The sequence below is a fragment of the Aulonocara sp. 'chitande type north' Nkhata Bay genome, linkage group LG16 (genome assembly GCF_057382095.1).
Source record: "Aulonocara sp. 'chitande type north' Nkhata Bay isolate Kocher_YH1m ecotype deep benthic linkage group LG16, A_spYH_male_GT1.1, whole genome shotgun sequence".
NCBI lineage: Eukaryota > Metazoa > Chordata > Actinopteri > Cichliformes > Cichlidae > Aulonocara > Aulonocara sp. 'chitande type north' Nkhata Bay.
The window spans coordinates 34653141-34672779 of NC_141359.1; the positions used below are offsets into that span (position 1 = coordinate 34653141).

At 40.7% G+C, this 19639-nt stretch overlaps 1 protein-coding gene across 2 annotated transcripts; it reads left to right on the forward strand.

Annotated features, from left to right (window-relative positions):
- The first annotated feature begins 1690 nt into the window (after positions 1-1690).
- wdr75 (WD repeat domain 75) lies at positions 1691-18949 on the forward strand. 2 transcript variants are annotated; one of them, XM_086266837.1, is made up of 21 exons: positions 1691-1824; positions 2088-2217; positions 5086-5151; positions 5666-5765; positions 6181-6305; positions 7082-7152; positions 7571-7687; positions 7798-7886; positions 8401-8559; positions 8799-8858; positions 10241-10356; positions 10436-10611; positions 10721-10887; positions 11093-11273; positions 13290-13381; positions 13577-13672; positions 14627-14796; positions 15799-15858; positions 17320-17466; positions 17579-17670; positions 18382-18949. In XM_086266837.1, the coding sequence occupies exons 1-21, from the start codon at positions 1739-1741 to the stop codon at positions 18593-18595; spliced, it is 2514 nt and encodes an 837-aa protein (XP_086122963.1). In that variant the 5' UTR covers positions 1691-1738; the 3' UTR covers positions 18596-18949. The 2 variants fall into 2 exon arrangements, with proteins under 2 accessions (XP_086122963.1, XP_086122964.1); XM_086266838.1 differs by having other exon boundaries at positions 10721-10878.
- The last annotated feature ends 690 nt before the right edge of the window (positions 18950-19639 follow it).

Sequence of the window (19639 nt, forward strand, 5' to 3'; positions counted from 1 at the left end):
AATCTTTAGATAGGTAATTAATGATCAAAAATTACTTTCAGCTAGATCACAAATTAATGATAAACAGTCTAAATGCCAACCAAACATAATGGATAAACCATAAACTGATGAAATCAGTGACTGTAAACAAACTTTTATATAGTAATTTATGGAAGTTTGTTTGCACCAGTTTTGAGTTATGTATCTTAGAATTTCAAGTTAACAGATAGCAGAAAATATGAATTAATTTTTTTTTTTAAATGGTGGAAACAAGCATCTATAGGCAATTGTTGAATTACACTAGCTAGATTAAATTATGAGTTAAAGGTGATAAATTATTTATGACTAGCTGAAAAACTGCTTGCTAACAGTTTGCTAACATTAAACCATTATGTTGCTTTTGAAGCTAGCAGTTAAATTGGCATTATGACAAAGTATCAAATTAAATTAAATTACTAGAAACGTTGATAGGTTTTGTTAAAGTTATACCAAGTGGTTAAGCTGTCTAACACTTTTAACTGACAGTTAAAATGGTTAGCTAAACGCAATGGGTGAACCATATACTGTAGCTAACTTTATCTATATTCTTAGGCAACATTTGACATTTAAGATTATTATACCAATAATAAAATAATTTACAAACCTTTTAAAAAAAAAAAAAAAATCAAACAGTTCAAAACACAATTAATGAGCCATAAAGTGTTGAAATGTGTTTTGATTTAGATTCTGCTGCAAAGGCAACTTTTTAAATACCTTGGTTAGTAGCTAAACTAACAAACTAAGAGTAACACAATCGATTAACACCTGTTATATTAATAGCTGAGACTGTTAACTAAATACAGTACATAAACCACAGAATGTATATCTTTAAATATATTGCTAATTTAAATCATAAATTAAAATATGTGTACTTTGCTAAAGATACAGTTAGCAGTTGTTCCTGTTAATTTTTCCATATTATGTACTGGGGTATATTTGTCAGGGGCAAAATCTTAGTACATTCATTTTTTTTTTTTAATCAATTAACACTTATTTTATTTTCTGTCTTTACCTTAATAAGACATTTATTTTGTCACTCTCTACATTATTGGCTTACATACCATTTATTCACTTTATTCACTTTTAGTCACTTACAGTTATTTATTCACCTTTCAGTCACTTTAATTTTAAAACTGTGTAATTTTAAAACTGTATATTCTGTGTATTTATTATTTCACTCTTATTGCCTGTTCTTATTGTCCTTATCTTCATCGTTATGGTGCCTTGTTGTTTGTTAATTGCCCCTTGGGAATAAATAAAGTCTTCTGATTCTGATTCTGTTTTTAATTTTCCAAATTCTTCCCTGATAAATAAAGTACATCTAATCTTACCTTATAACAAAAAAGCTTATGAAACGTAGAATGACTGATTAGGACAGAACTATACAAAAGAAGTGGCACATTTAAATAGAAAAGTTTAATAAAATTCTTGCTGAATAAAAATATAAATGTAATACAATAAAGAGCAAATAAAAACTCTAACCATTAAATAAACATTTTGTGGTATGACACTTTCTGCATATGTAACAAAATGGCAGAGGGTGGGGAACTTTTAAATACAATTAAAACATTATTTATTATTTATTAATTTGAAGTCATAAAAGTGCCCCGTGTATTTCTTACTGTAGCCCTCCTATCCAGCAGGGGGCGCGTGTTAAACGGAGTGGTGCTGACCGAGTGAGGAGCAGCGCTCAGAGGTGAGAGTTCACTCCGGTAAAAACATGGTTGAACACGGGGATATCCGCGTGGTTCACTGCGGCGGCAGTAAAATAAACTTCAGGGATCCTGTGATAACCCACGACTCCAGGTGAGCGAGTGTTTTAATCTGCCGATGTTTCATATTTAGTGGAAAGGTCTCGCGCGGTTCGTGTCGTTTGTGTTAGCCTCAGAGCTGAGGCTGTTAGCATTAGCTTGAGAAGCTGCTGGATGTTCCTGCTGCTGTTTACAGCATAGTATCAGCAGCTCGTCTCAGCTCCGTGACTCTGACTGAGCCACAGACCAAGACTGAGCTGTGTCCCGGTCCCTACATGTTTGTTTGATGTTTGTTTCCTCATATTTGTATCGCTGCAGGTTCCTTCTGTGCGCCTCCGGAGAGGCTGTGAAGGTGTTCAGCACCTCCACAGAGGAGTGTATCCACGAGCTGCGGGGTCACACCGGGCTGGTGACAGGTGTGCTGCTCAGACCCTCAAACCACTTACAGGTACAGTCACCTCTCCACCTAGAAAAACGACTTTTTTCAAGACGTCTTTATCCAGAAACTCGCTGATATTCATTTAATGTTAGAAAATACAGGAAAAGCAGAATAGCTGCTGAAGCCACTTTTTCTTTACGTGTAATTATTTATTTATTAAGTTTAGTTCAATCCCCCAGCTCTGATCAAACAAGAATCAGATCTCTTTTTATTTTTTTATTTATTTACTTACTCATTATCCTCATTACTCACTCTGTTGGTTCAGGCCAGAGGCAAAGTAAGTAAACTCTTGATTTTCTGTTCCTGAAAGAGCCCTAACTTAAACTCTGAGTCAGTTACGATTAGTGGTGCAACGGATCCAAGATCTCACGGTTCGGATCGGATCACGGTTTTAAGTCAGGGATGGGATCAATTTTCGGCTCAGCAAAAAAAGACAAATTTAACTCGCCATTTACTTATTTAGGTATTTTTTGCCTATTAAAAAACATTCAACTCAAGACTCATTCCTCGCAGTTATATAAAAACAAATTAAGGTGCAATATAGGGCAGTACAGGTCTTTGTATCTACCACTCCGTGGTAATATAATGAGCGGTCACAACGCTTTCTGTTGCCCTGGAGGTCCACCCATTAGGGCAACAGAAGATGCCTGGGACAGTTCAGGCATAACTTTAGACTTTTCGTGCTCATACATGCTTGGAACGATCTGATCACTGAAGTGGACGCGCAACAGGATATCATAGCGTGGCTCAAGCACGTTCATCATAGTTTAAACCCCCTTGTTTTACACAACGGAATACGGCCTCACGTCTGCAGCTAAACACTCCAATAGCTTTTGTAATAGCTTTAGCCCGGACGGATTGGGCAGCAAATGGCGCAAACTCCTCTGCTCCTCCTGGACTGCTAGCACTGGCCATAACTATGGCTTGACAGACTGACCACGCGTACCATGCACATACTTTTTTTCCTTCTTTTTCGAATCTTCGGATCACGTGTGTGCCAAACCGTGGAGTGGGATCGGTCCGGATTACGGATCAACGGTGATCCGTTGCACCACTAGTTACTAGGGCTGCCACGATTTGTCGACTAGTCACGATTACGTCGACTATCAAAATCGTCGACGACTGATTTAATAGTCGACGTGTCGTTTGAAGCTTTGTAAGATCGCAAAAGACGCAGGAATAATAGCAGGATTTAAGAGTGTAATAACGGACTGAAACAGAAGATGGCAGCACTGCATGTACAAGGATGCCAGCTGCCGTTAAACCCCGAAGAAGAAGAAGCAGCTGTGTCCCAGAATTCATAGCGCGGCCCAGCTTAGTTTCCAACAATGGCGGTAGCTAGTTAGTTTTAATATTACTCTTATTATTCTTTCTGGGTCACAAAATAAACGTTTAACATATTTTCAGGCGAGAATGTAGCTGTGTAAACCTCAAATATCGGCTCAGTTTATCAGGACACCACATATTTTCAAAAGCGCTCCGACGTTTTCGGAGACGTCTGTTACCCACTAGCTCGATAGCTAGCCGGGGGCTAGGTCACTAGCGCCGTGAGAACACCGGACTCCCGGCAAATTGTTTTCAAACCCACCGCCGTCTTTCGCGACTCAGGTTAAATATATATGAGTCACTTAGATAAATTAAAAATGTTGTTGTTTGGCTTTTTTTTTTTTTTTTAGTATTTTATTTGTTCCTGAGTAAATCGGTTTGGCTGAGATTAAAGTTATAGTTTTTACACAGCTGAATAAACGTCAAGCAGACAGCTGATTATCAGAAGTGTGAGATGCTGGAGAATATACTCCGGTGTCCTGTTATATTTTAGATAGCAAGGAGTTTATTAAACTTTACCAAAACAATCTGCAAATTTCATTAAAATTGAATAAACTATCATCTTGTCTTTATTTTTAGTTAGCACCTTAAAAGCTTAAAGCTGTAAGCTAATGATAGTTATATAAGAGCAGATGCTGCTGGTGCAATAAGCTGTAGTTTTACGTCCAGTGGATGATGATCTGATTAGTCGACTAATCGCATAAATAATCGGTGACTAGTCGACTATCAAAATAATCGTTTGTGGCAGCCCTACTAGTTACCATGGAAATTGAGCCTGGGAACCATTCCTGGTACCTGACTCCTTCCCTCCTGCTCCTCATACACTCACCTGCTGCTTTATTAGGTACACCTTTGGACCACCTTTTGTCTTCAGAGCTACCTTACTTCAAGGCACAGATTCAAAAAGCTGCTGGAAACATGCCTCAGAGATTTTGGTCCATGTTGACACGATAACATACAGATGTGTCTCTTGCAAATCCATGATGGAAATGGCCTGTTCCACCACACCCCTCAGGGATAACTCTGGGTTTACTGAGCTAATGCTGATCAACGTTTCTGGGTCCAAAAAGTTGGCTTTTAAGACTTTGAGTTTGTCCATCCATCCATCTTCATCCGCTTTGTCCGGGGCCGGGTCGCGGGGGCAGCAGCCTAAGCAAAGAGGCCCAGACCTCCCTCTCCCCAGCCACCTCCTCCAGCATATCCGGGGGAATACCAAGGCGTTCCCAGGCCAGCCGAGAGATATAATCTCTCCAGCGTGTCCTGGGTCTGCCCCGGGGCCTCCTCCCGGTGACTTTGAGTTTGTTAAACCTCCTTTTTAGCAGGACCCTATTTTTTTCCCTCACTTATTTTTTAATTGTTTTTATTCTCTGTATTTTTCTTTTTATTATTATTGTTTTTGGGTTGTTTTTTATATATATATATATATATATATATATATATATATATATATATATATATATATATATATATATATATATATATATATATATATATATATATATAAATACAGTTCATTGTTATGTCTCACACTGTGCTTGTGTTGTGCTGCAGGTTTACTCTTCATCACTAGATGGCACTCTCAGACTCTGGGACTTCACAGACGGGATTCTTATTAAGGTTGGACGTTGAGTCTTGTTGTTTCTCTCCAGTCTTTTCTGTCACTGTGGATCATCAAACTCCAGCTGCAACACACACTTTCCTATTTTCTCTGTTTATAAAAGTGAAATGAAGGGTTTATTTATTATTAGGCAGCCCTCAAACAGAGTGAGCAGGGCACCTGTGATCAGTCTGCGAACATGCAGATGATGCAGATCCTGTTCATGATAATAAAGGAAATGTGTTCTATCTTCTGTGCTTTGACTGCATAACTGAATTTTCTTGAGCTAACAGAAGTTTTTTGCATTAGTTCTGAAAGATTTCCTCTCGATGTCCTTGTGGGTGATTAATTTAACTAATTATATATATTTTTTGTAAATGAACTCTCATATAAATGAATTGTTTCACCTTAAATTAGCTACAAAACATGGAAATTCAGCAGAAAAAGGAGTAGAGGTGTTTATGATGAGGTTTGTGGGTCCAGTTTAAGAGCCCATGTTTCCAAGATGCATGACAGCTGTGCGGTCTCTTCTAGACTTGTGTCATTGGATACCCAATCTACTCCTTCTACGCCTCTGCCAAACATGAAAACGTCATCTTTATTGTTGCATCCATGCCGAGTGACAAAAGAGCGGGTAAGTGTGACATCAGAGCGCCATTCAGACTCCATTTGTGAAGTAAAGTTTCTAGAACTCAGTGTGAATCTGTTGCACCACCGTCTGAGGGGTAAAGGAAGAGTCCCCAAACAAGGTTTATTAATAAAGTGTGATATTTATTTAATCGCAGGCTACTGCAGGGTGACCCAAGGGGGAAAATAGCAGAGTGATGCTTCTCAGGGCAAGAAGTCAAATATTAAGAAAAAACTAGCCACGCAGATGCCTGTATGTGTCATACCTCTTCATGTTGAATGTTATTGCTTGTTTTGGAATAGTTTTAATGTGTTGGAGTCACCAGGTCGTCCTCGAACCAGCTTTAATATGTGGGAAGAAGAAGGTTTTTTTAGAGGTCACTGAATGGGAATGTGTGAAAAAGGCTGATTTGTGTTTGCAGAGCGTTTCCAGCTGGTTGCGGTCCATCTGCCACAGAGTGGAGATCAAATGGTGGAGGCTCAAGAACTTTCTGCCGTACTCAGTGGCGTCAACCCCAACCCAGCAGCCATCGCCTTTGGCAGAGGGGTACGTACATGCCGCCACAGCTGATACCAAGAACTGACTACTTCGACTTAATCTGTCAGGAACTTTAGTTTGACAACTGAAGTTTCTCGAGGAAACGGTATTTTAGAGGGGAGTATATGAGAGAAAGCTAATGCTTCTTCACTGCAGATTATTTTAGTGAATTAATGATCAGCTGTTCCCAGTGCGTCCCTCGTCCTCCATTAGCTTTCAGCTCCTTCGTCTTGGACTGCAGCCTGTGTTCTTTGCTAGCCCAGCACCACATGAACCAGTTCTTCCTCTGCTACAGGCTCTGATTGGAGTGACTCTACAGCTAATCACAGAACTATAAAAACAAGGACAACTGTTGCAAGCTGCATCCCAAAGTGTAGAATGATGTTGGAGTCGGTCTGACTGCAGGATTTTTTTTGGGGAAAGGTGCTGGGTGGTACTGAGGCTGGCAGGGAAAGAACAAGGCAGTGAGGAGTGGAGGTTGAGGTAACAGGCTAGCAGCGCTGCAACTTTCAAAATAAGAGCCAGGGATTGTCCACTAGTCAATGTTGTCAGAGAAAATACAAATTATTAAAGGACCAGACTTTGGTGACATGAATGTGCCAAAGAAGTCTGCCTGAGGAAGCAGAAATGTGGAGCTTGTGCACACTTCAGGGTGTTATAAGTCCAAAACTCTTTATCATTGTACTTCACTGTGTTTAGCAGACAACAGTTCAAACGTTACTTCAGACTGAAGTGTTTTAAATCCAAATGTGTCTGATGCTTATCGCCTGCTTTAATCTTCACAGGGAGAATTTATTGCTTCAGTGAACGACTTGCAGCTGGAGGTCTATTTCTTCAAGAAGCAGAAGTCGTACAGGTGAGAGTGAAGATGGTCACTGGAGGTGACTTAGATTTTTAAAATTCAGGCTCCTATTATTTATTTCTCCTGTTCCAACGCTGAATGATTATTTTAGAGTTTTGTTTAAGGCTTCAGGCCGCTCTGAATGCTCAGTTTCACACAGGAGAAAAACGTCTCTTATGTGGTCATATCAGTTGTGTTCTGTTTGAGAGGTAGAGCCAATCAGGCGAAAGTACTTCAAGTGTCAGAGATTGTATATTATTTAAACTTTTACAGCTGCTGGGCTAGATGTTAATTTTAAAAGGTTATCGTGTTAGTTTTATTTATTTATTTTTGTCATGGAGAGAAGCAGTGCTGCTGTCACACATGACAAAGGCCATGTTGTGTTGGCTGATGTTCAGTAACACCAAACATCTGTCCTGGTGCTGGTTTTTAGGTTTTTCCTGAAAGAAGACAACAAAAAGGGTGGCTGGAACACATTCACATGCGTCGCCTGTCACCCGAAAGATGACTGCGTCGCCACGGGACACGAAGACGGGAAGATCCGCCTGTGGTGAGGGACCTCGACTGAAACAAACGCAGATTATCGATGATCCAGATCTTAAACTTCTGCTGGTCGCTGGTTTTGCGTTGTAAAACTGACATTCCTGCTCATCCTTTTAGGAGAAACTTTAACCACAAGAAGGAGTACACGTACTCCACTCTGCACTGGCACCACAGCGCCGTCAGCTCGCTTTGCTTCACTCCAGAAGGTATTCATAGCTGTATTATAGTTATTACTTAGTTCCCACGATCGTTAGGAAGTCCTTAATAGTCTGAAATTGAAATAACAATTAAAATGGCATCAAAATATCTTATATTATACCTTTTTTGTGGGTATTAAATTTGCAGAAGTTGTGAGAGTCAGTAGAATAATTTTAAAGTTGTTTGCTTAACTTTCTTTGTGCTCCTTTATTTTTAGTAACTTGGATCAAAACAGTAGGGGTGATATTTATTTATTTATTTTTAATCAAATTATCAAAAGCACAATAAGAAAAGGAAAACATATCAACTAAACTCTAAAAAAAGGACTTTCTAAAAGTAAAAATATTGTAATTTTCTTGAAATCATCCATTTTTGCTACAGTTTTTTTTACAGAAAGTGTAAACCAACTTACTAACACAGCAAGTTCCACATGTATATATTCTTCCAAGGAACAAGGAAACAAACAGAAATCACTCCTCTGTGTGTTACGGTTTTAGTTATGTATTTATTTTGTATTGTCAGGGACCAACCTGCTGAGTGGAGGTGTGGAGTCTGTGCTCGTCCAGTGGAGGTACAACCAAGAGAGCGAGCGGGACTTCCTGCCCCGCCTGGGTGGCGCCATCACTCACATCACCGTCTCACCTGATGGATCGCTATTCTGTACCTCACACAGTGACAACAGTAAGGAGTCTCAGCCTGCAGGATTTCAATGCAGATACGCACAAATTATTGTCAGTGAAATTCGGTGAACATGGTCCATTCTTTCAAATCAAGTCGTGCACCTCTCAGATTTCACTAAATTGATTTCAGAGCATTTGAGTCACTCAAATAAAATGCAGTTAAACGGCTCAGGTTCCAAACTCATTTTCTGCTTCAGCGATTTTCTTGTTTATTGAAGGTTTTGTTTCCCTTCCTTATAGAGATCACCATCATCCAGAGTTGCGTTAAAGTGTCTGCTGTCATTCAGGGCCTGGTCAAAGGTGAGTACATACTGTAAGGTGACTTTTGAGCATGATGTATGTATAAATAATAAACACTAGTGTTAATTTAAGATGTGCTTTATTGATCCCTTCATTATAGAATGTAAAAGAAAGGAAGGCAGTGAGACAATAATTCTTTGCTTATTTTCTAACACAACACAAATTTTTAGCATCAGTAATACTGCTGAGGTGTATCTGACACTAAAAGTGATCCTAAAATGTGCGTTTGCAACATGTTTTTGAACCTGCATGAACATGAGCATGACTTTGAAATGCCATTGTTGGAATTTGTCACACAAATTGAAGCAAAATAAAGAATTGTCGCCATAGTGCTGGAAATTAAGTGAAAGAGCTCAGCGAATGACAGTTTCAGAATGATGCCGTAAGGAGTTTAAATATAAAATAAATTCAGGTGTGAAGTGGAAAAGATTTCTGCATCGCTCGGGATCAACATGCGGTTACCACAGTAACTGCGTCAGCTAACGGAGGAATCCAAACAGTGTGATTCAAATTCAAAAGGGCTGTGACGAAACGATACCACATTCGAGTCCATTTGCATAGGTGTATTCCCACACAGAGTGAAGGATTATGGGTACACAGCCTACACAGACATCCTCCACTAAACCAGCAGCATGAATCTCAAAGTGGATAACGCTGCGTGTAGGTGGAGTGGTTGGAACAGGAAAGCTGAGTTCACCATGCAGAGAAAACATGGCACAACAGCACAACCAGCAGACAGTGGAGATGACAGTTAGCAAAACACAAAAACATTCCTTCACCACAGCTAGTGCAATCCCAAATTTTCTCTCAGTTTAACATCTCATTGTCTGCTGGAAAAGTCCGGAAGCTAAGCACGGACATCAGTGTTCCCGACGGTCATAAATAAGGTCACTAAACTCATATTATTTCACATTTCTCACAATGATCGCTGGAACGGTCACACACTCAATGTGGTGGACAGCAGTCAGGTAATGTGCGCATGATGTCACATGAGAAACCACCACACTGAAGAAAAACCACAAGTAGATTTGAAAAACAAAGTGCAAACCAATTAACTTTATCTTCACATAAAACGCAAAAAGAAATAGAAATTTACTTTGTTACCATGATAAAGGTGTTAAAACAAAAGAAGCACCAAAAGAACCCATTTGAACAAATGCACCAAACAGGGAAAACCAGTAACTGTTGTTGACTGGTGATGTGAGACTGGAGGAAATGTAGTTTTAAAAAAAAAAAAAAAGTACCTTTTGAGTTTCTTTATGCATTCATCACCTGCCAATAATGTGTTTTCATAATTAATGACATAAGTTTGTATCAGAAAGAAATAAAATAATGTCTTAGTATGTGGGGTTAATCCTCCTTAAACCTGTTTTCTTGTTCAGGCGACAGCATCGGGACAGACTTGATGATGGATCCTCGCAGCAAAGCTCTGGTGCTAAACGGGAAACCCGGACATCTGCAGTTTTACTCGCTCCAAAGAGACAAACTGCTGTACAATGTAAGCTCTCAGCAGGTCTCACACACGGGTGGATTTGAAAGTGTGGAAACTAGGTTAACATTGTCTGTTTCTCCCACAGCTGGACATCGTGCAGCAGGAGTACATTCATGAATCGGGCCTACAGCAGTTCGAGGTGGTCAAAGCGGCGTTTGACGCCTCTGGCTCGTGGTTGGCGACGGTGGAGGAAAGACATCAGAAAGCTGCTGAGCTGGAGCTGAACCTGAAGCTGTGGGCTTTTGATGAACAGACGCAGAGGTACAGATGTTACAGCTGTTTGTCTGTGGGCTGCAGGGTCAGTCAAGGTTTCTCTTTCATGTGATGAAAATAGTGTAACAATAACCAACCACACCCCTGTCACATGCAGTTTTGTGCTGAACACGACCATCTCGGCCCCCCACGACGCCCAGATTACCGCCATGTGCTTTTGCCAGCCCACCGACAGCCAGACCACCCTGCTGGTCTCCACCAGCAAAGACGGACACTTCAAAGCCTGGCAGCTCGCTGCTCCAGCCCACACAGAAGGTACAGACGGTAAGCAGTCAACCGAAAAAGCCAACCACCTAAATTCTCATAATATTAACTGTTTAATGGAGGTTTTTAAGTTTCTACCAGTGTGCTTTTCAGAACATCACATTGAACATGAGGTTTAAACCAAATTAGGCTTGCTTTTCTTTCCCCTTCACACAGTAATTCAGCTTATGTCTGTCTCTCTCTCTTTGTTTCCTCTGACTTGCAGATGAAGGTCCTTCCTGGTTATGTGATTTCGTCAGTGCCTATCACGGCCTGGTGCCCGAATGCTGCAGCTTCTCGGCTGACGGCTCTCTGCTAGCCGTCGCCTTTCAGGAGGTGGTGACCGTGTGGAGCCCCTCCACCTGGGAGCTCCTGACAACCCTGTCGCAGCCGCCGGGAGCTGTCAGGTCAGCGCGTAGACTCATACAGAACGGGTCAAATATCAGCACCGTCACGGTGACCGGTTTAAGCTTGTAGCGTTAGTTAACCCCGTCAAGTCTCCTCATTCCTCTTCAAAGAGCGTAGACACACACAGAACGGGTCAAATATCAGCACCGTCATGGTGACTGGCTTAAGTTTGTTACAAGTGAATAGTTTGTTACAAGTTATTATCAAAACTTGCACAAGTAAAAAGCCAATAAGAGGAATTCCCCGACACATCTGTGTAAACCTGTTTATCAGGTTTAACTGGTGAAGATGCATCTCTTCAGCTGCTGCCATCAGTCAGACAGATATTTCAAACAGACGCGCTAAAGTTAGAGCTGTAGGCTGACAGACCAGTTGTTGAATTTGCCAAAATTTGAATTTTTTTCAGATTTTTTTGCATTATTATAGATTAAGCCGTTAAATAATGTGTCGTAGTGTCATAGAGGGTTTAATAAAGTATTTAAAAAAATTAACTGAAGAAATGAGATAACCAAGTTAAAGTCCAAAAATGTTTCCTAAAATGTCAAAACCTCAAACTTCACAAGCAGTGACATCGCGCTCTCATTATTTTCCATTAATTTTAAGTTAAAAAATGTCAAATTGAATGTGTGTTGTTTAGTAACGATTCACCAAGATCAGTCACACTCCATGTGGTGTTATAACCACACGTTAAAGATGGAAAAGTGGTCAGCATCACTGGCGGGGCAAATTTCACTGGCTGACCAGCTGTGGTCGCGCCCTCGGGCGAGAGCAGGGGGCATTATCCTCGTAGCTGAGAGGTTTGCTGGACGAGGATTTGTGTCGTGGTGCTTTATTTTCAGTTCAACCATTAAATGACTTTCTCTGAAAGCGGTTTTAGAAATAAGTGCACCATGTGTGCTTGTAACCACGGTGATGATTCACAAATTAGTATGCATCAGCGCTTTGGCTGTGTCCATCTTTTATATACAGTCCAGGTGAGTACGTAGTGTAGAGTTTTTGTTTTAGAATAGAATAGCCCTTTATTGTCACTATACATGTTATTCACAGTGTTTACCGCTTGACAGTAAAACCTGTGCAACTCGAGCAACAGTGGACATTTGGCTAAAACGGGGGATGTGCTCCAACGTTCACTGCCAGCAGCTGTTCTGAATGAGTTAAGCAGGTTTTCCCGACAGAAGTTCAGAGCTTTGTTTCTCAGAGCACCGAAGGATTTTTAACCTTCTGTGCAAAAACGAGCACTGTCGTTTCGTAACACTGCTCAAGTCTCCAAAAATGTTGGCACGTTTCCCCCTCAGCTGACAAGAGGCCCACAGAGGTCACTGAGGACGTGAAACTACTGCTGCTGGTTTCTGTACCACTTTTTTGAAATAATCCCCGAAAAACAGAGTCAGCTTTTAGCACGTTTGTAGGAAAAACAAAAAGAGATGACTTGCATTAAAATGAAGGAAACAGAATGTTAAAATCACTTGAATATTCATTACTGGACATTTATTTTTGTTTCCTCTCACATGAATCTCAGTTTGTCTGAACTTAAAGTGCGTAAAAGCCTCTCTGGCCAAAAAGTCAGTCACCCTCTGACAGCTTTCTTTAAATAAGCACACAGTTTCTGTGTAATTTCAAATTCAGATGTGAAGAGACGGACAGATGTTTAGACAGCTGCCCGTTGCTACCCCTTACATAACCACCACCTATAGATGTCCAGAGCTGAGTCACCAGATCTCAGTCATTAATAATGTTTGCCCTCGCCTGCTGAGGGATAATTATAATTACAACACTTTACCTCATCTGAGTTACTTTAAAAGGAAAACATTTGTTTTTATAATAGGAATGTCTGTTTGTGATTTTCTGTGCTCTTAACTCTGAGTGGGTCTTTGCATGTTCTCATTTCAAGTTCCTAAGTGCAAAAGCTAATCCTGAGAAGTATGCGTGGTGTGAGGAGCTGGTTGGTTGGGAACTGCACTTCAGATTGTTTAACCACGAGATAAATAAAAAGGACCTTTTTTCCCCTCCATTAGTGATCTTTGTTTTGGGCGACTGAGCTGTTCCAAGTATCTGCTGGGAACCACCGCCAGCAATCTGCTCTGCTGGAACCTCCTCACCTGCTCTTGTAAGACTTCCCCCTATGTACAGACTTGCTCTGTGCAACTTAAAAAACTATTTTTATCCCAAAAGTCTGAACAGATTCTAACATATCCTTAAAACTTAGGCTCTCAGATATGAGAGGTCTGTTGACTGGTTAAAAAAATTGCATGTCTCCATCTGTTTTTCCCCTCCATGTCTTCCTCTGTGTCCGATTTGGCAGTGGAGTGGACCACTTCCATGGATGTCAGGCGGCTGGTGGCCGACCCCCTCTCCGAGAACATGGCTGCCTTTTGCTATCAGAGCGGATCCACTGACCGTAAGCTTCAGACCGTCCACGTTAAAACTGCACAAAAGGCATCTGAGAACTCTAACTTGATTGGCTCATAGTGGTGCTGTAACCTCAAGATTGGACCCAACAACGAAGTCCAGTTTAATTTGACTCAAATAAAAAGGCCACTCTGGTTCCTCAGAATCAGAATGGCCTTTTAATGCAGAGTTTAGACACGAATGAGGAATTTGTCTTTGAGTCGTTGTCCAAAAAACAGTCGTATAGATTGGTATATATAGTGTATGCATTTCCCTCACAACAGACAGACACACGCACACAATTAGAATGCATACTAGCTACCTGCAGATGTAAGCATGGAAATTAAGAAATCTCGCAGAAAAGAACCAAACTGTGTTTACTCACAGCAGCAAGTCAATATGGAGGACCGAAAGTGCCAAAATAAAAATAAAATTGTAGTAGTACTTACTTTTCAATAATCCCACCAATGAAAAAAAGAAAAGATCAGATATGTTTGGCTTTATTAGTAAATTATTCTGCCACCAAATTCATCAAGAATTGATATTAAAAACTAAATGTTTAAGTAAAATGTGACTTAAACATATATTAAACTGAGGGTTTTATTTCATTTTTAATTAATCCCCGATTCATTTTTACTCATTTATTTGGAAGTTCATTAATTTAATTATGTATATATTCACCAATTAACAATGGGAAACTTAATTAGCAAGTTAATAATTAGCTGTATTTATACAGTCTTAAATAAATGCACAGGCAAAATAAAATTTTAGCCCACATTTAATAAATAAAAAGACTAAATGTGATTTTTATGTTATTTTTGATGTATTTAATGACAGGTTAATACATAAACCTAATTGGTAACTCATCCAATAATGTGGAAGATAAAGGTGCTGTCCACACACACTTTCTTTTGTGACTTTTTGAATCGTTTTATATCACTGTTTCTCTCTTTCCTGCTTTCAGTGTTTGTGTTCAAGCCCAGCGAGCCTCGGCCACTGTTTTCCCATAAGGCTGTGTGCTCGGGGAAGGTGACTCAGGCCGTCTTCGCTCCCAGGGAGGAGATGCTGGAGAGCTGCGAGGAGAGCAGCCAGTGGCTGAACCGCTCTCAGCTTTACTTCCTCACTCAGCAGATGGTAAACAACATTTCAACTTCTGCTGAAGAAAAACAGAACGAGAAGTCGACATAAATGCTGCTTATGTGCCGGGTCGGCCTGTTTTTTATTGGCAGGGAGAGTCGGTTTAAATCATAAACACTGCTTTTTATTACTGTAATATAAAATATGCAAGTATATTTAAGGAACTCTGTTGGATTTGAGTCTGAAAGAAAAACTCGTGAGAGTTGTGAGTGCTCTAAAGCGAGCGCTGCACCTACAGGTTGTTTGGCGCCTTGCTTTGTTGCTAATTATAAGGTCAGTCAGGTCACTAAAGGCATGGCGTGTCTTGCAGGAATGTCATAGCTCAATAGCTCAGCTCTTTTAGAGCCCCCCCCCCCCCCCCCCCCCCCCGAAGCCTGAAGAGTCTCTCTTCTAATTTTAGGACAAAAGATGAGACCTTTACATATGTGACATTCCTACACCTCCATCTGACTGAAGGTACAGGAGTGGCTGTAGATGTGAAAAATTCAGCTTTACAGTCCTCTGAAGGTGCTTTAGAGGTGCTTCCAGTATTTCCAAGGGGGAATAATGAATGTGGCAGGCACAGGTGTTTGAAAGTTAAAGGACAAAAATGGCTCCAGAATGAGTCCCAGCTTTACCGTCCTGAGTTTTGGTGTCTGCTCAAACAGCTGTTTTTTGTTGTTGTTTTTTTTCACTTTCCAAACTGACTGACAATCTGTAGTGTATCTGTGTAAAAGCTTCGTCCCTGCGGGACTGAACCTGAACTAGTTTCCACAGCACTGAGAATCACTCTGGACTTAGTGGAGAGATAAGATACTGGCCGTTTATCCCTCCCGGGTTGCAGATGACCTCGTAACTGATAGTTTTTGTAAACATCCTTATCTAAACTCAAAGTGTCTGCAGTGAAGAATTAGTTTATACAGTCAAACCAAAGGAAAATTATTTGATAAATAGTTTATGAAACGCTTTCATCGTGATAGAAATAAGTACTTTATGCTGACTGTGGACTCTTCCCTGCAGGATCTTATGACATTCACCACCAAAGCCGAGGAGGACAGGCTGCTGGCATCCAGCAAACAGGTGAGCTCCTCCCATTGGTTTTGCACCAAACATTTGGACTTTTATTTGACCTTGTAACACATTTTTCACTTTAAAGTAAGGACCTGCCCACACACTTTGATCTGATTGTTTTTATGTTCAGAGCTTGTGTGAATTAGGGGTCAGTGCAACCACAATAATAGACTTGATGTTCAGAACTTCCTGTTCCAAGTGCTGGGTGGTGTTTATAAAACAGCAGTGAGCTGGAAAGGTACTGCAGAGGGTCTGAGAAGGTTTTTACAGTAAATATATTATTTAGGTAAAGTTTACCTGAAATATTTTCTTATAAAACAAGAAACTGAACCAAGGTGCAAAATTAATCAGAGTTATTCTTAATTTTCTGTTTGGAGAAAAGCTCAGAAGAATCAGTGAAAACACAAGGAAGGAAATACTTCGTCTTCAGCCTGTGTGCAGCTGGGTTTAAATGCTTGGTTGGGGCACAGAGGAAGATCTTGAGATTCTGAAATGAGCCGTGGAAGTCTGAAATTTAGGAATGGTCGTTTTGCAGTTTCCCACGCACACATTTTACTTTGGTGGGCCGCTGGGGCTAATTTTAGCATTTATTATTTAAGTAGACACTAGAGAAGAGAGGTCTGACCTCTGGCTGTTGAAAGTTCAGTTGCTCTTACTGTCTCCTATTTTAACCACCAGCGATGACAGTCCTCCTTTTGCTGTGAGGAGCTCCTGCGAGCTCCTACTGAGGTGGAGGACTCAGTAGGATTAAACAATGCTAAAAGTGTGTGGGGTAGGATCTAAATCTGTGGGAAACAGCTAATAAAGAGGCCCGTGCAGTCTCTCCATTAATCTCCACGGTTTACCATGGGGTGACCAGATCCCAACATGTGTGGGGTATGTTAGTAAGACGTGAAGCACGTGTTCGGTTTAAATATGACTGTTACAACTCCCTCACTGAGTAAATATTGTAAGAGGAAGCCAAAGTTCAGTCTTGTGTCTTCTTAATGTTTTCTCTTTTCATCCTAACAAGGTTTAAGTTGTTGAGGAGGACAGAAGATGAATAAGCTGAGTAGTTCCACATAAAGCGGGACACCTGGCCTCACAAAGCCTAAACATGATGGAGATTAACCCTAATCTGGTCACTGGCCACCTGGTAGAGGTTAAATTACCCAGGATGCTGCATACTGGGAATGTTTAGTGGTTTTGAGCTATAGAGAGACCAGAGTTGATACCTGAGAGTGAACAGTGAAGTAAAACATATCAAATAAAAGTCAAACTGTGAGCTGGACTGAGGATTTGTTCCATTTGTTTTCTTCGGGAAGGAACCCGGAGGGTGAAAGAAGTCCATTGTTCTTATCTGAAGTTACAAAACCCTCCAGTGAAAAAGCCATCTGTTGATCCAGCTCCTTTCCCAGCCTCAGATCTGAGAAATGCTCCTCTGCTCTCAGTTTCTCATTAATAACACGTTTCTTGCTTTCCCCTCTCAAGCTTGTGATTGACGACAGCGTAGCCATGACGCCTTTCTATCTGCTGTTGGGGAAACACAGACAGCAGCAACAGGAGCATCAGGACTCCGACAGCAGCCTGTGGGCGGAGAGAACGGCGCTGCCGCAGACCTCTGCCTCCATGAAAGAGGTTGGTTGGTTGTCCCTCCAGGGATCCCGTCCCTTTTGTGCTGTACATAACCACAGATGATGGCGTTTTAAGACTTCATTGTTGTTGCTGTTTTTTCCCTTTTTTTCCCCAGCTCCTGCAGACCCCAGCTCACGTGCTGCCCTCCACCTCATACCTGTGCTCCATGTTTGTTCAGTCTCTGCTCATCTCTGTCTCAGACGCCAGGTCAGTAATCCAGCTTTTACTGAATAATTGTTGAAGCCGCTGCAGTTGTTTGTTTCCTACTGAGCGTATACACAAGATGTGATCAGACCTAAAAAAAGTCAGAATCCATAACTGGTTTAAATTTGTCAGATTTTCGCTCAAGATCATCTTCCCAGGTATCTGCAGACAGCTTCTGGCGTGGCTGCTATTTGTCGATCTCTCAGTGAAACAGAAAACACAAAAAATGCATTCAGCAAGCAGGGAAAAGGTTTTAAAAACGATCCACACATCAGTTTAAAATAAATCAACATCAGACTTAAGTGCAGCACCCAGACTGGAATACAGACTAGACATGATGTAAAAGTGTAAATATTTATAAGAAAGATTCATAATGAAAACCTTTGAGAAAAAAAATGAACATTTTTTCCTGGCGAAACTTTAAAATGAGATGCCAGGGCTCGGTCTTAAAAGGCGAGAGACTGGGCAATATTAGCATTAAGAGAAGATGATAAAAGATTATTCAAATTAGAGTTTTAGATTTTCAGACTCTTTTAAGCCTCGTTTGGTCTGATGATCTCAATGTGGATTAAGAAAATATAATTGAAACTGAGGCTTCACATGATTCAGCAGCACATGTGAAACTGAGGTCTGTTTATCTCTAAAAATATGCTGAGTCACATTGGTGTTGATAATTTTTTTTGGGGGGGGATTTTGGTGTTCTCGTGGCCTCAGGGAGGAAAAGGCACATGCAGAAGAGGAAATGGAGAGCGAGAAAGAGGAAGAGGACTCTGAGGAGGAAATGGAATCCAGCAGGTCCAAACCGGAGCTGGCGGCGGCAGCGGCGACAGAGTCGGACACCCCCGCTCTGACAAAGGCTCAGGCGAGAGAACTGAGGAGGGTGAGGAAGCTGGATCACAGCTGGCTCGCAGGCCTCCTGGACTCCTAACCAGAGCCTGTACGAGGTTTCCACCAGCAGCTCGGACGTTTTCTGTTTTATACCATTAAGTCAAAGTGGGCTTCTTCCACTTTGTCTCCCTGACTGGAAACAAATCTCTGTGCAAACACAAAGCACATATTTGATTACACAATCCTCAAGTCATTATTGGACAAGTTTATGACATCCAAACAATGGAACCCCTCCCAGCTTTTCCTCCGCTGTTGTACAGCGAGCGCGAGTTTCCACCAGTTTTCTTGCCAAAACTCTGGACTGAATTTTTGGTCTGGATTCTTTTCAATCCTCAATTGTTTTGTCTTATTCTTTTTTTCTTTTTTGGAAAATAAATATTTGTACCAAACCAGAGTTCTGCTGCTTCTAGGTTTTTTTTCACTAAAGCATAAAAATATTTCCTCTTATCTGTTCTCTCAGCATGTTTTCATGTATACAAAAAGCTGCAGTATCTGCTGTTTTTGAGAAATGTGACATTTCCACTGTTGATGTTCCAGCTGCAGAGAAGCATCCCCGCCATGCTCAGCATGGTGGTTTCACAGCTTAAGTACTCCATAAGTGACACTATGAATAGGTGTTGAGTTGATCTGATTCTCCTGAACTTATGAAGCAACAAGGCACCAAAAAAGCACAGGATTTTGACCCACGTTTGTGTGCTTCAAAGACCTATAACTATGAAAATATTCACAGTATGAAAGGAAAGTTTTGGCTCCATTAAATATAATGAAGTTGCTGAGAATCCCGACTTCTCTTTAACCATCCAAACGTCGCTGCTGTTTTAGTTTTCGCTCTCCGTTTACGTCCAAAGTTATAGTAGAGCTTTTTTTTGGTTGTTTTTTTAACTTCTAGTGTTTTAGAAGTCGTCCCGTTATAACATGGTTTATCGTCTTCATTATCTAACACACTAATCCAGACGGGTCATTTCATCAGGAAGTAGGATTTATTTATTTATTTTTCTCTTTGTTTTAACTCCATTTTATTTTGGAAAACACTTATCTTTCCGGGGAATCTGGAAATTGTAGCTACAGTTATAACCTTGGCTAC